At 31.7% G+C, this 16,214-nt stretch overlaps 1 protein-coding gene across 5 annotated transcripts; it reads left to right on the top strand.

Moving 5' to 3' along the window:
* Window positions 1-688: 688 nt before the first annotated feature.
* MICAL-like (protein) lies at window positions 689-15,402 on the top strand. 5 transcript variants are annotated; one of them, XM_085204954.1, is made up of 14 exons: window positions 689-1,091; window positions 1,174-1,358; window positions 1,736-1,797; window positions 1,931-2,270; window positions 2,595-3,265; window positions 3,438-3,553; window positions 3,625-3,705; window positions 4,094-4,298; window positions 5,626-5,770; window positions 7,848-8,024; window positions 9,539-9,653; window positions 11,353-11,452; window positions 11,845-11,983; window positions 12,596-15,402. In XM_085204954.1, the coding sequence occupies exons 1-14, from the start codon at window positions 940-942 to the stop codon at window positions 12,769-12,771; spliced, it is 2,664 nt and encodes an 887-aa protein (XP_085061080.1). In that variant the 5' UTR covers window positions 689-939; the 3' UTR covers window positions 12,772-15,402. The 5 variants fall into 5 exon arrangements, with proteins under 5 accessions (XP_085061080.1, XP_085061081.1, XP_085061082.1 ...); XM_085204955.1 differs by having other exon boundaries at window positions 5,623-5,770; window positions 7,848-8,018; XM_085204956.1 differs by having other exon boundaries at window positions 690-1,091; window positions 4,097-4,298; window positions 5,623-5,770; window positions 7,848-8,018.
* Window positions 15,403-16,214: the final 812 nt, after the last annotated feature.

The following is a 16,214-nucleotide window of genomic DNA, read 5'->3' as shown; positions in this document are numbered from 1 at the left end:
ATGCCCAGTAAATAATGGTCCAAGATGAAACTGATGAAATGAATTTAATCGAAATCCGTACAGAAGTTCTTTCGCATTATTTAGCAAAAAAACATAGCAGCAAAATGTCAATATTTGTGACTTTGGCCGTTAAATTTGTGAATTAATCTAAAATTTTATTAAAAATCACAAAATTTTAAATATCTCGAAAACTAGGAGGGTTTCATTTAACACGAAATTTCATATTTCAGTTAGAAATTATCTGAGGAACACCCTCGTCGTAAGATTGTAATTGTACTTAAAGCAAAGCTGCATTACAGTGTGCAATTATAACTATATAATTAAGATAAAATTATGTTAGTCTAATAATATTACACCAAAAAAGGTGTATTTGCGGTATGTAAATTATTTTTTAAGCTCGTCTCAAAGTTAGACAAATTACGTATTATATAAAATATATAAGCTTGAAACAGCCTGATGAAAAAAATTTTGGCCAAGAGATTATTGACAATTAATAAAATAAACTAAAATTATAGATTAAATAAAACTTCAACATAAAAAAACATTTTTGTATTAATTTCTCTCTAAATAAAAATGCCCTTATCACGTTCACAGATTATTAATCAAGGTAACAGCTGCCAAGCTCCAATGACTTTTGTCACTGTCATCAACGACGATATAATAATATGTCATATTCAGTAAAAGTAACCAAGAAATTATTATTTGACTTATTGACTGTTGACACATCATTGCAATATTATTCATTTTTCTACTTATAAATCACTTTAACTCTAAGTTTTAAGTAACTTATTATATCCAAAACAATAAAATACTTTCAATAAAACTTTCCAAAATGGTATAATCAACTATTGTTTCACACATCATCTACGATGTATGTTATAAATATTAAAAAAAAGTATTTAAATAAATTGTAATCATTAAAATCTTAAAGTAAATAAAATGTCCGAAGTCAAAGGAACAAAAGCTTTAGAGCTATGGTGTAAACGATTAATAAGAGATTGTCCTGAAGTGCAAATAGATAATATGACAACATCCTGGAGAAATGGAATGGCATTTTGTGCTCTTGTTCATCATTTTAGACCAGATTTGATGTGAGTATTCCATTCATTTTTGTTGAGATATGAATTAAATTTATCAAATATATTAAAACATGTACATCTTCAAAAATTCTAGAGATATATCAAAATTGAAACCAGAAAATATTTATGAGAACAACCAGTTAGCTTATAGTATTGCAGAAAAACATTTAGGAATTCCAGCTCTTTTGGATCCAGAAGATATGGTAGAGAATGAAGTACCAGATAGATTATCAATGTTAACATATTTATCTCAGTTTTATCAGCGTCTTGGCCATACTGGTATGTTTTTAAAATGCTATCTATCTATATATATTTTTTTTGTATTAATTATTCATAGCTTTTCTTATATTGCTACACACATTGTAGTGTTTTTTATATTTGTATTCTTTTTTAGCTTTACTGTTTTGTCTGCTTTCTACTCTAATTGACTCAAAATGTGTTGTCAGTTGTGTTTCGATTTGTAGAAATCAATGCTGCCATTTTGTCAGCACCAATAATTTTAATTTCCCTACAATGAGGGGGGTAAATAATTTGCCCCCTTGAGTGCAGTTTTGAACCCACAACAACTATATCATTTGCAGTCAGATGCCGTCCCACTGTGCTTTAATGACTATTGGAAAATAATAATAATATAAAGCTTATATTTTAAATTTCAGTGAATACCAAAGTATCAGAAAGTGAGTCAAAAGTAACCTCCTCACCACCAAGTCATGGATCAGTTAGTATTTTTTTATTATAAAAAAACACTTTTGTATTATTTCCATGTGTATGTTTGTAGCTTCACTTTGCACTGCCCTTTTGTAATGTTACATCTATGTCTTATGTTCTATTTCTCTTATTCACTCTTTTAGACGTCCATGAAATTTGGAAAAGTGGCTCTTGATAAATGTGCCGCATGTGGATTGCCTGTATACTTGGCACAGAGGCTCATGGTTTCACAAAAGCTCTACCATAGGAGATGTTTTCGTTGTTCCAAGTGCATGGGACATTTGAACCCTAAAAATTACCATGTTATTGATTCCAACAACTTTTCCTGTGATTCATGTAAAAATGAGAAATCTCTACCAAAATTTAATAATAATCATCAAATAGGAATGCTGGCATTTAGTAATGATGTAAATCCTTCCCCATCTGTACAGAATGAAGAATCTGTTAATCAAAAAACTAAGACAAGGCCACAGTCAATATTAGGTGAGAATGAACTATATACTTTTCTTTGTACTATGCTTACATAAACTTTGTTTTTTTATCTATTGTATGTGCCTTCTTAATTCTTTTTTTTATCCTTATATGTTTAAAATCTTCTATGGAATGAAATTTTTAATAATCTCACAAGTGTCTTCACCTTTTTTATGTAATAGTATAAGTGTATATATATTATATATCAGTAATTTTATAAATGGAATATATTTAAATATTGTTAAACTTTATTAAAACTATATAATATTACACATTTATATATTTAGTGCTGAAAATCAGATATCAGCTTAGTACAAATTACATTTGTAATTGCAGAAAAAATAAATTTATTTGAAAAAAACATAGAAAAAGATACAAACATTGAAAATAAAGTAGCCAATATTAGTTTAAAAGAAAATTTTAATGATAGCTATAAAGATGTATATAAATTAAATGATAGTGAAAAATTTTGTAAAGACATTGGAAATACGGAAATAAATAGTAAAGATATTAGTGAAACTTTGGAAGAAGCAGATGATAGTTTTTTAGATAATCAAAATATTGTAAAAAATGCCCCTGAAAAAGTCTATAAGAGCAACAAAGAAAAATTAATTTTTTTACAAACACTTTTAAGTGATAATACATTAGGTGTACAAAATGCTTTAAACGAAATGGTGGAGCCTGCACAAATCGACAGTCATGATAATGCACATGACTCTCTTATTCAAGAAAACAATAAATTACCTTTAAACAAAGAAAGTGACAGTAATATAACTGATGATAGCAGAATAGCTTTAGAAAATGGACCTACAATAAATACAGATAGTTCTGAATTACAAACAAGTGATGTAAAATCTGAACAAGAAATTAGTATAACAGTGCCGCCTAGAAGGAAAAAACAACAAATGATTGATAAGAAAACAGAAGTTAATGATATAAGAACACTACCTGAATTAAAAAAGGATTATCCAGTCCACTTAAATCCGTTTTCGGATGATGAGGATGAAGTAAGTTTTTTTAGTCAAGCTAACATAGAGAGAGCTATGATTGATTTTGCTGTTAATGATACTGTTTGTTACATTGTTAATTTATATGAATATTAATATCAAAGCTCTACCTATGTGTTAAAGCATGGCAATAGTATTAAAAGAGGGTTATAATGCATGCATTTCTATTTAGCATGAACAGGAAGAGCCTAGGAAAATCAGCACAAATCCCTTTGGTAGTAGTGACGAAGATGACGAAGTACCACCGATGCCACCTAAAGTCTCCATTGGCCAGACATCAACGCCGATGTATGTTTTTTTATTAGTAAAAAATTAAAATCTTTTTCCTTACTTGCTATAAACAATATTTTACTTTTCAGAAAACGTCACATTAAAGCTTATAATCCGTTCTGGTCTGATGGTGAAGAACCATCAACAGATGAAGAATCAGAAGATAAAAGGTAATGTTGACTAAAAAAATTTTTAGCTTCACGCTGTACCCCGCATATAGCAGGTTAGATTTACCGAATTTGAGAGATATTGCGTACTGGGAGCGAAACTCAGCTCTGTGCTTTTTCTCGTTACCAGAACGAGGAAATGATAAAAAAAATAAAATGATAAATTTAAAATTAAAAACCAAAAAGAAAATGTTGTGTAATATTATAAATTATATTGTAGGATTTTTCTGGTAAATATTTAGTTTTATTATGCTTTTTCTCGTGGCCATAACCTTAAAATAGACAAGTTCTTTTTAACCATATAACAGAAAAATATGTAAAGTATAATAAGTATTTCTTAATCTTCTATACAACAACTTATGTATTATCATAACAATTGTAAATTTATAAGCAGTTCGAGCATGCACAAATCGCCAATAACGGCAAGTACGCCTAATTTGGACGTGCCATCAAGTACGCCGCGCCGCAGGAAGCCCAAAGCACCACCGCCGCCGCCCTCCATAGCGGAGCACTTGGACCTGCCCTCTACGTCCATGGACGATGTGGCCAGCATATCCTCGTTTAGCTCTCACACCTCGACTATACATTCAGACCAGGTAAAGAAAAATATATTATTAAGGTATACCATATACCTCCTACACAAATTGTAATTGCCCAAGGCATGTTCGTCTGCAGGTACTGTGGATAATATGGAAAAGCTTAACGTTCAGAATATATCATGTAGCCTCCTTGGATAAATAAACTATCCAGCCCAAAATAAAATATCAATATGAATCAGTAGTGAGCATGAAAAACATAAAAAAAAAACAAAAATACCTCTTCGATGTTTGAATCCCTTGTCCTCGAAGGCCATGGGTGGCCAAAAATCTATATATTACTGAAACTACTATCCGTAAATAATTTGTTGTCTCATAAGCCAATTGCAAATATTTTAGATACCTCTTTTTTCGGCTTTTATTAGAGACTCGTCATGACGTCAACGATCCTAATATAGTTAAATGTATAAGCGAGTAAACGCGACGGTGGTGGGTTCAATTCAATTCAAAGCAACAATAGATTGTTCCCAGTACAGCGAAGATTTTTCTATTTTTTTTTTATTTGACCTGAAAAAAATAAAATAAAAACGGAGCGACATCAGCACTCAATATGTCACAGTGTTGTCGGAATATTGGTATTGAAAACGGTGGGATGTGTCACTACGGTCTTAACTGTTATAAAAACACACTATTGTCGGTGTCATGGAAGAATTTATTATTACTTTATTGTCTTTTTTTTTCATTAGAAAGCTGTTCTTATAATGAATAATAATTAGATATCATTCATAAGAAGTGAAAGGCTGCCAATTCTCAATAGGTTTATTGTTGCAAGTCAGAGGCATGTATTGCAGTAACAGTTGTACCTATTCGATTTTTTCTAAGTCTTTATTGATATGTTTATTAAAAAAAAAATTAGGACACTCCGTTGTGCGTTTTTCATCCTTTAGGATAGCTCTCTGTGGGTCCATTTTAAAAAACACTATTGCTACAACTAATTTATAAAGCCATCGTGGCGCAGCGGCACAATGGTGTGACTGTAACGCGACGAGTTGAGGGTTCGATCCCCACTCGAGAAAGTGAAATATTTATTTACGTTTATATTTCCATTTCTCAACACGTAATGCCTTCAGAATTCGGCGGAAAGTGGAGAACATTAGGTTTCCTCTGTCTGCCCTACTATGTGCGTGATACAGCGTGAAGCTTCAAAAAACTGAATGTCCTGTTCCTGTTCTGTCCACTCCCGTTTTCTGCTTTCTACTTTTTTTTCAAATGGAGATTGACTCCATAACCATCAAGTTCATAATCGAACGCTACCTCCATGTACCAGTTTCACCATAGACAAATTTCAAAATGTAATACTAAAGCAGACATTATATTGTTAAAGAAGTCTTTCGGCAAATCTACTCCAAAATTAAAGAAGAGACGACCAGCGCCTACGCCTCCCGACAGTCTCTCCATCTCTAATGTGTCCGGTTATGGAGGATCTGTTGAAAAGGGCGTTGATTCTATAGGTGTCCGAAACACATCTGATGGTAAGCAATTTTTAACTTTTTATGTTAAAATTTTATTTTATTAATTTTTAAACGTTTTAAAAATGAAGTGCGAACTAATATACTTCACTTCGGTTCTTCATTTAAATTTCCAAATATACGAAAGTTATTTGAAATTTTATAGATGCAATAATTAATATAAATTTAAGACTTTTAGTTAAGTAAATCATGTGATACATTTAAGATTTTATTAGGCTGTAAAAAAAAGATACATAATATATAAATTTCACTTTTTCATCATATTTCACGCTATATCGAGTTTATTGATATCACCTCTAATTTAAATTATATATTTTAGTTGTAGATAGAACTGCATATATTTGTGATAACTATTATTAATCTGTAGACTATGATAATTAAACAATAAAGTATACAGTAAAATCTAATCAGAATATTAATCTTGTACTTACTATAATATGCACTATAGTCGTATTTAAATGGGATTACATAAAGATAAACAATATACATAGGTACTAATTCGAAACAGGGATAAATCTAGGTACCAAATCGAAATTAAATATAATACTATGACAAGGGACTGCGCCTTTATCTCTCCTCGCTGATTAAACTATCAGAGAGTAATTAGGACAGCAATGTTGAAAATTTACAAAGAAGATTTTTAAAGAAAAAGCTATAAAGCTAGAGCAATAAAAAGTTTCTTATATTTGCAAAAGAATTGAGATGCCAGTCGTGGCGCAGAGGAGCACTAGCGTGCGATTTTAAAAGCGACAGTTTGTTGGTCCATTTTTTTCAATATTTTCAAACAGAATATAATGTGAACGGAGTGTCTTAACACTAGGTTCCCAGGTTGCTTCTACCTACATTACTATGTGCGGGTTACAGCGTGAAGCTAAAAAAAAGAAATGTATGCGTGACGCTGTTTCAAGGAATGTATAGTTTCCGTTTCGTCACATATTGATAACATCTATTTTAATTTCCCTTAATATATAATATTGCAATTACTTACGCAACAATTAACAAAATATTTTTCTACTTTACGTCGACAGTCGATAATATCAACCACCTCTAGTGATTTAAGTAATAATCACTTAATTTATAACTTTACAAGAAGTTATAGTATTACAAGAAGTTACAGTAATCAACGTGTTAATCAACGTGTTGTTAATCAACGTGTTAGACGATAAGTAAATATTCTTTTATTGTATAAGTAATAAATTGTCTTTTATGGTTGAATTTACCTTATGGTTCACTTTAGTTTATTGCTTTTACTAGATAGATAGATAAATTTCTTTATTGCTCATATACAGGGAAAAGAAATTCGCAGAATACCGCCCAAGCTCAAGGGGCTGATATACAAGAGCATCGTCCGACCGGTTCTTTTATACGGCAGCGAATGTTGGCCAGCACTATCTCGCTACACTCAGGAGCTTCACGTCACGGAAATGAAGATACTGAGGTGGATGTGCGACGTAACGCGGTCTGACCGCATACGCAACACATTCATTCGAGGTAATCTTGGGGTCCGTGACGTAGCGGATAAGCTTCAAGAACGTCTCTTGAGATGGTTTGGCCACGTTACGCGCCGGCCTAAGAACTATGTCGGACGCAAGTGCCTTGCTATACTAGTTCCTGGGGCGCGACCTCCCGGACGCCCAAGGAAGCGCTGGTTGGATGTCGTGATGCAGGACATGAGAGCCAATGGTCTAACCACCGAGGACGCAAAAGATCGTGCAAAGTGGAGTAGGTTAAGTAGGAATGCAGACCCTGGTAATAGCCGGGATTAATGCCAGGAAGAAGAAGATACAGGGAAAAGAAAATATAGAACAAATAAAAACATTTACATTAAATAACTTAACAGCTGTCATTCACATTTAAATAGTAGATACTTTAGTGATTAATTGTTTTTTTATTATAGTATAGATATGTCTAAAGAATATAACATCTTCACCCTTATGATTATGATTTACATAGGGCCCTGAAAATGTTACATTTATAATATATAAAAATAAAAATACATGAACCAGAATTACATTAAAAAAAATACTTATATTTATTATTTAGCTTTTGTATTACGGTTTACAAATAAATATCGTTACAGGTGTGCGTCGAGTAAAAGGCCCGGCTCCAGGACTCCCGCTTCCAGAACGAAGGGAAGTCAAAATGCAGATGTCTGTGGAGGAACTGCAGGTTCAACTGGACTTACTTGAAACTCAACAGCTGGGATTGGAGCGTCAGGGCGTACTCATTGAACAGATGATACGGGATAAGTGTGAGGGTAAACTTCATTTTGCACTATTATTGCTGTTCACGCTTATTTATTACATTATTTTACTTTTTTTGAATTGCAAATTTGCTATATTAAGTATACTTGTATGGCTACATGCACTTTAACTCCTGCATATAATAGAAATCCTGCACATCTGGAGTAGTATCTTACTGAAAAACATTCTTTTTGCTTTTAAATAAATATTACAGCGACTTTTTACAGACTTAAATCTTCACGCTCGAAGTTTAAAAATCATAAAGTTGGTATTTTAAATATCTAAACTTTAGTGTAATCTTACAGTTGTGATTTATTTAAATTTGTTTTTTTTCTATAAGACTTTGTATTTCTAAAATATTTCATTGTTAAATTGGCACAAAATATAAAAAATATAATATCTATATACAAAATAATCAGTACCAGATAGGAAAACAAAGATAAATAAGGTGTTAATTATTATTTTTACATCATGTTTTTATAAAAAATGACATCATGTTTACTTGCAATAATTTTTTATATAGGACCAGACACCTCTATTACTTCAATACTTTACATATCCATAAAAAGAAAATAAATATGCTAGTACAATTCATTTTTTATTTAGTAAATTTTATCTGTTGCTTTGAACGTACGATGGCCTACGTTCCTATAATGTACCTACATTACCTTGGTTTGTTTCTTATTATAATAAGAAAATACTGTATATAGTGTCAAGTTTATTAGCCTTTGTTATAATAGCATTCAAGTGCCTCTATGAATAACAATTACATAGCACCAGCACGACCGCATAGTTCATTCCTTATTGTCACTGAGCCTCACAGCCAGCACGTGCATGATTCACCTAAATGGAAAACGTCACGATTTACATACTAATATGACATTACAAAATTTCCTTTAACAGATTCCTGCTTTTGATATAATTAGATAATGGGTTTTTTGAACGTATTACAATTGTTGAGTGTAATTAATTTCGAAAATATTTAGATTAAGCGTGATACATTATATATTTACATATAAAATCAATCACGATTTATATGTGTAATTTTATATAGAATGAAAGTTATTTCATAATACTTTAGCACATGCCTGTGATTCGTCTGTGCACCGTCTTATCGTAGAAAATAAATATGTTCATATGTAGGTATTTACATATCAACGTACGATAAACTTTGTGTTATCTTATTTAAATTTAGATCTTTATTGATAACTTTCATTGGTTATGTTTTGAATAAACAAATATTAGATGTGTTATAGAACTGTATCCTACCATACTAAAATAAATAATATCCCTATGTAAAATAATGCACAGTTTGTTTTAAAAATGTAGAGATATACTCATGTACCTAGGTAATAGTTTAAGAAAATGTACATTTTACAAACAGGCCGTTTAATTCTTCCTGATTTTAAATAAAAATATGTTTTATTAAATGCATAATGAAAGCACTTTTATCAAAATCGTATACTGGTTATTTTCAAAATGAATGTATAATCCAATAAAAATTATATATTATGTTATGAATTATAAGGTGACGATGGACCAACCGCACCTCAAGAGGAAATAGAAGACCTCGTCATACAACTATGCGAACTAGTCAACGAGAAAAATGATCTATTCAGGAAGCAGACAGAACTTATGTATATGTAAGTAATTAACAACAATTTTCCTTATACAAATGTTTTTTACATTTCTATTGCTTCTGCCTGCTCGTGTACATGTACACAGTAGGGTAGGTAGATGGAGCCTAGTGTTAAAACACCCCGTTCCCCACTTTCCGCCCAATTCTGGAGGCATTGCGTGTTGAGTAGCGGATTTCAACGCCGCTCTTTGTCTTGTTATCTGAGCGAGAAAACGAAAATATTAAATATCCTCGACACGGAATCGAACGTCAACAAACTGTCGTGCTTAGAGCTTCTGCCTATTGGCCACCAGAGGCTGTAAATCAAATTTACATAATATTTGTTTTACTAATCGGGATAAATCGAGTTTGAACGAAAGTCATAACATAATAAGAACGGTTATGTTCCTTGAACGGAAATAATTATCTGCTATTAACAAGCATTAAGAAAACAAGCAGCATTTGTATTTAATTTACAAAATTTCATTTAGTATAATATTTATAAAGGCCAGGTCTGATGACTATTGTACATACAAACGTTATTTACAACTTTATTGCTTTAAGATTTAATAGTTAGATATAAGTATCTATTTACATAATAGGTAATACTGGATGAAGATATCGATATGTCGTTTGACCTTTAGAGGCAATGTCAATATCTAGCATATCAAGGTTTTGCAAATAGTTAATAATTAGTTTACACACTATACATAGTACTACACATACATATATATATATATATATATATATATTCAATATTTTAATTTTCCTCGCTCTGGTAACGAGGCAGAGCGCAGCGTTGAGTTCAGCCACTCAACACGCAATGCCTTGGGGTAAACGAAATGAAAATGGGAAAAGGCAGTTTCTTAACGGGAACGGAGTGTCTTAACAATAGGTTCCCAAGTTCCCTCTGCGTATGCGATTGATATAGCGATAAGAAAAAAAAAACAAAGCGTGACGACTTTTGTTTGTTAATTCTATGCATCATTTTATACAACACATTTAATCTTAGTTTATGTTGCAATATCAACTCTCTGGATCGGGTCGCTTCTTTTGTGTAATAAATTTAGAACAAAGTAATTTAAACTACATGTTTTTTGTCTTCAAAAGGAAACAAAAGAATATTTATAAACCTAATATTTATGTTACTTACGTATCTTGAATTATAATAAATTATTTATGATATAAATTTGGGTATCAACCAAATTATACTATTACTTTCTAAGAAATCGTCACAATAATTATAATATTATGTATTATCTATTTATAATTTAGATTATAATCCGCGATAGTATTGTCAACTGCGCTAAAATGTTTTTTGATTATTCACAGACTACTGATGCCAGTCATGGGGCAGAGGCACAAGCGTTAACTATGGCGGTTGTGAGTTCGATTCCCACTCAAGCAAATGAAATACGTAATATTTTCATTTATTTGCTCTTTGCGAAAAGTGGAGAATATAGTGTCTTAACACTAAGCTCCCTTTCAGAAAAAAGAATTGCAGACTACGTAATATATAATTTTTGTGAATGGATGTGTGGATTTAGATATATATATTTGAAAGTCATAGATTTGAAAGTCCTCTAATAAATGCACATTATGTTGAGTTTTTTTTTCTAAGGCACCATTTCTATACTGTTTATAGGTTAGTTGGTTTCTTGGAGTTCCAAATCATATGTCATTGGTAATTACAGGGTGAAACTAATTTGATTATATTTATTTAGACGGCGACAACAAAGGCTGGAACAGGAGCAAGCTGATATCGAACATGAAATTCGAATAATACAGTCGCAACCAACCGTGAATCGCATTGACGCTGATAAGGTAAATCCCCGTTATCCCAATACATATGCACATATTGTGTACTGACAACAATGGGTAATAATAAATAATGCAATATTTATATATAAAATTGTATATAACTTCGTATGTAGACTTATATCGGAATGCTATTTTATTAACTCGTTATCGGATGTGAAAACAAAATCATTAAGTACCTAAGTGTACCCCCAAGGCACTTGATAAATGTAATGAGATCCTTTAAAAGGAGTGTTTTTGATATTTCGCAATTGTGAGCTACTTTTGTAGCAACGGAAACACATATCCACATATCTCACTCAGGTGTGGAAGTTTGATTATATACATAGGTCGGTGCTCACAATGCCGTACCATAGATGAAATCCTCACTTTGTAAACTCTCGTCATCTACCCGGCAGGTGCGTGAGGAGCAGCTGGTCACGCGGCTGGTGGAGATCGTGCGGCTCCGCGACGAGCTGGTGCAGCAGCTGGACGCCGAGAGACGCCGCGAGCGCCAGGAGGACCTCGCCATCGCCGCCTCCATCGCCAGTAAGAGAGGTAACGACATACACTAACACCTCATACTTATTTCATGCAATAGAGTAATGATAACTACTATAGACAATTGATTATCTATCTATACCAGTTATAAGAATTTGCAATTATATATACTACCGCGACAAATTATATTAAATTTGTACCTAAATAAGTGTGTACATAGTATATTGGAAAATGCATTTCTTAATAATCTAAATAAACACAACAATAATGTACTATATATGCACATAAATTGTCATTCGAATAATCGAAACACTCCGCTATAAATCGAATCCACCTCGGATTTGAACGAAGTGGGAATCGGTTTACGCTTTTTTCCCATATATAGCAGGAAGCCAGAGGGAACCTAATATTTCTTGTTGAATGGTAGAACTCAACTTATCTAGCACATACGGTCTAATATTTAATTTAAAGCAGTTCGAAACATCCGCCACCAAGTACTGATGGTGTGTGGAGTGGTGCGAATCGAAAATAAATATAAAATTAAATTAAATAAAAAATATATATCACAATTAATATTTCATAATGCAAAATTGTTCAATGACTTTCGCTAAGTATCATAATTTGAAAACTATTTCTATTTATTAAACGAACATTACGTATCAATTACAGCACAAAGAAACAGTGAGTCCAACAGTTCATCCATGAAGTCTGGTGACGCAGTTACACCAGTCAAAAAAAATAAAGTGAAGGATAAAGTTAAAAAACAATTGAAAAAGGCAAAACACACACTCATATCTAAGAAAAAAGATGAAGACAAACCAGAAAAGGAGAAAAAGTCAAAATGATTTTATTTTTCACATAATTTTATTCACTACTAACATAGACTATAAGTATTATACGATTTTAGGGTTCCACCGCCGTTGATCAAGTATTTTATATATTACATATGAAGCCGTCAGCGTGATAGCGACAGACTATAAAATTGTCGGTTCTTGAGTTCGATTTTCACATTCGATACACATGAATTGTTTTCATGTCCTCGCTATTATCACCCAATATCTTGAAAATCTCAAAAATTGAGCGGAAAAGAAATGACTTAACAGTATGTTTCGCTTACCCTTCATTTCCTAGAGTGGGAATCGAATCCACAACCTGTTGTACCTACAGTTGCACGCCTGTGTGGCCTGAAAATAATTTAAATCTAACTATTCCGCCGAGTGGAGAATGAATCTAAGACCACCATGTTTATATTCAAAATTATATGGAACCCTAAAGTATACTGAAAAAGATCTTTGTAGAATCATAACGTAAAGGTGTGTAAAGTACTTAAGACTGAAACATTCCATTTAATTAAAGGAATTTTAAATATCGGATTTGTAAATGTATTTAGGAATGTATAGGATCCACTTCATAACCAGCATTCATTATAAATTATCAAGATTACTGAGAAAATTAATCATATCATTCATATAAGAAAACCGACTAACTAGAAAACTAATATTATATTAACAAATATTATAAAAATTAAAATATGCTGTAATTAATACATTATATTATGTTATATCGTTGCACAAAAATATATTTTGCTATTTAACCACTAAATGAATCTCAGAGTGATATTACATAATTAACTGCTTTGTGCTTTTATAGACACTTTCTAGGTAATTAAATATTGATATACAATTTTCCTTATTACGAATTAATTGTTATAATAACAAATATACAAAAATCCTTATTTTATGTATTAACATAATATTATTTTCAGCACAGATGCTTAAAACGAATCACAACCACAAAGTAAAGTAATTATCATGATAACAAATATAAAGTTTGTTTATAAGTAAAAAAAACAATAATTACCATTGTAAAATATTACATATTTCATTATTAACTTGTGTGCTGATGGTATCTATCTATCATATTGGATTTTAATAAGTTCTTTGATTTTCACGATTATTACACATATTAAATGAGAAAGAAGAAGAACTATTTTAACTTTAATTTGGATAGTTTGATAAAACTAATTTTATTTTGGATAATACATCTTTTTGGGAAAATCGGACGTTTCGAACACTTTACAGTAGTCCGTGGTTAAACGCAATTAATCCAGTTAAAATACTTTCATTTAATATTGGATTTTATTTAATAAAAATGTTGTATCAGTAAAGCTATACCAAAAGTTAAATTCCAAAAATCTCAATACCTTCATAACTATTGCTATTTACATATTAAATAAGTTAAATATAATCACTACAAAAACTTCATAAAATCGAATTTAAATTTACAAAAAAAATAGCAAATAGTTAATAAAATTTAAATCTAAATAATAAAACCTAAGATAATGCAAGTTCTGTAAGATATAACATTTCTTATCAAATCAAAAATTTATATTGTGAATATGTGTATAATAGTGCTAATCAAACATTTCGCCATACTATTATGCATAGCTTGGGGTCGTTCAAGTATTAAATAAAGTTTTTATAATGTTTGATCCTCCATGTAACATGCTGTAACTTTTCTTTTCTTTTCCCTGTATGTAGTTAACTAATACTTGACAACCCCCATTTTTATATTAGTATTTTTTTTTTTACTTATTTTAGCTTTGGTATTGTAATTTTATTTATTTACTGATGTAATAAAGCACCACTGTACAGTTGACATGTATGATGATTCATACATGTCAACTGTACAGTGGTGCTTTCCCAAAACTAGCTGGCTGGCTATATTTAGAATACAAAAAACTTTCTTATACAATTTTTTTTTATTGTTTATTTAACTAGAAATTTGAAGCGCATTTTAAATGATAAAGAGCATTGGATTATAAGTAAAATCCACGATGTGTTGCTGTTTGCAGTCAATCCGTCCCAGTTTCTATGAATTGTGCATTTTGATGGGTTGTTAATAATATCTTAAAAATACCTCAAACTCCGTTGATTATTTGAAAAATAAATATCATACTTGCTTTTTACTATTTTCATTATATGAGTTAATTGAATAGTAATATATATGAGATAATATATGAGAAAATTTATGTTCTAAACGTAATAGATGTATGTTGAAAATATTGTATGTTGATTAAGTATAATTTCCTCAATATATGAGACCACCTAAACAATGTCTAACATTTTGTATTATTTTGCAATGTAAACATTGGTTACTAACAAGTATTAAAAACTATTGACACAAATATCTGTGACAAATATGAAGTAAATATAACAATAACAACAAACTTACTGTTAAGTACCACAAGCCAAATCAATTTATTTACAAGTGTTGAAACTGTTAATATTATAAATACTCATGTTCTTTATTTTGCTAATATCTATATTTTACTACTTATTTTTACACAACGTTTCAATATTATTTGCCTACAACCTGCATTTGATTCCCGATTGTTTACTTCTAACATAACGTAAGTGCACACAAAAATATAATTATTAAATGCACAAATTAATAAACTTTATTTTGAAGTTTAATATCTGTTGTTTATTTTATTATTACCCATGTATATACTTTAAAAACGCTGAACTTGCATGTCTGAATCAATAACTACATAACTGAAATACTAATAAGGAAAATAATAATAAACTAAAATGCTTGTGGACATTATCTTCCTATTGTCCAAGATTTCATATTTAAGTATTTAATATTGTAGCTCGAGGGGCTCGCTCCATCGCACCAGGCATTCTGGGCGCTGTCGCGTGTTTTTAGAGTCGATTGTCTCTCGACTATGCCTCCTCTCATTAGGCCAGATTTATCAGTTGCCGCCGATGACACCGAAAAAGCGGAATGTCTCGCTGACAGTTTAGAGGCTCAATGTACTCCGAGTAGTCAGCCCTGCGACCCGAGCCACATTGCGCGCGTGGATTCCGCGGTCGCAGAATGGGCGCTGACGCCCCCGCAAGGGGAATCGCTCCGCCCGACCTCGGAAGACGAGGTCAAAGACATCATCAAAAATCTCAAAGATAGGAAGGCCCCGGGGCCCGATAAATTGTCTAATAGAACACTTAAGTCCCTTCCGGCTCAGTTCTTATCTCTATTGGTCATTATTTTTAATTCCCTTCTCATGTCGTGCACCTTCCCCGACGAGTGGAAGGAAGCCATTGTCATAGGTATACCGAAACCTAACAAGCCGCGGAATATGCCCTCTAGCTATAGACCTATCAGCCTTCTCAGCTGCTTAGGAAAAATTTATGAGAGAATCATTCTCATTAGACTCTCCGAGGTGGTAGAGGCCAAATCTCTGCTCATTAAAGAGCAATTCGGTTTCAGAAAGAAACATTCCGCC

This window comes from Heliconius melpomene, chromosome 20 (genome assembly GCF_056956725.1).
Source record: "Heliconius melpomene rosina isolate 202511_hmr_F chromosome 20, ASM5695672v1, whole genome shotgun sequence".
Classification (NCBI taxonomy): Eukaryota; Metazoa; Arthropoda; class Insecta; order Lepidoptera; family Nymphalidae; genus Heliconius; species Heliconius melpomene.
Note: the sequence above shows the minus strand (reverse complement) of the source record. Positions and strands in the feature narration are given on the sequence as shown.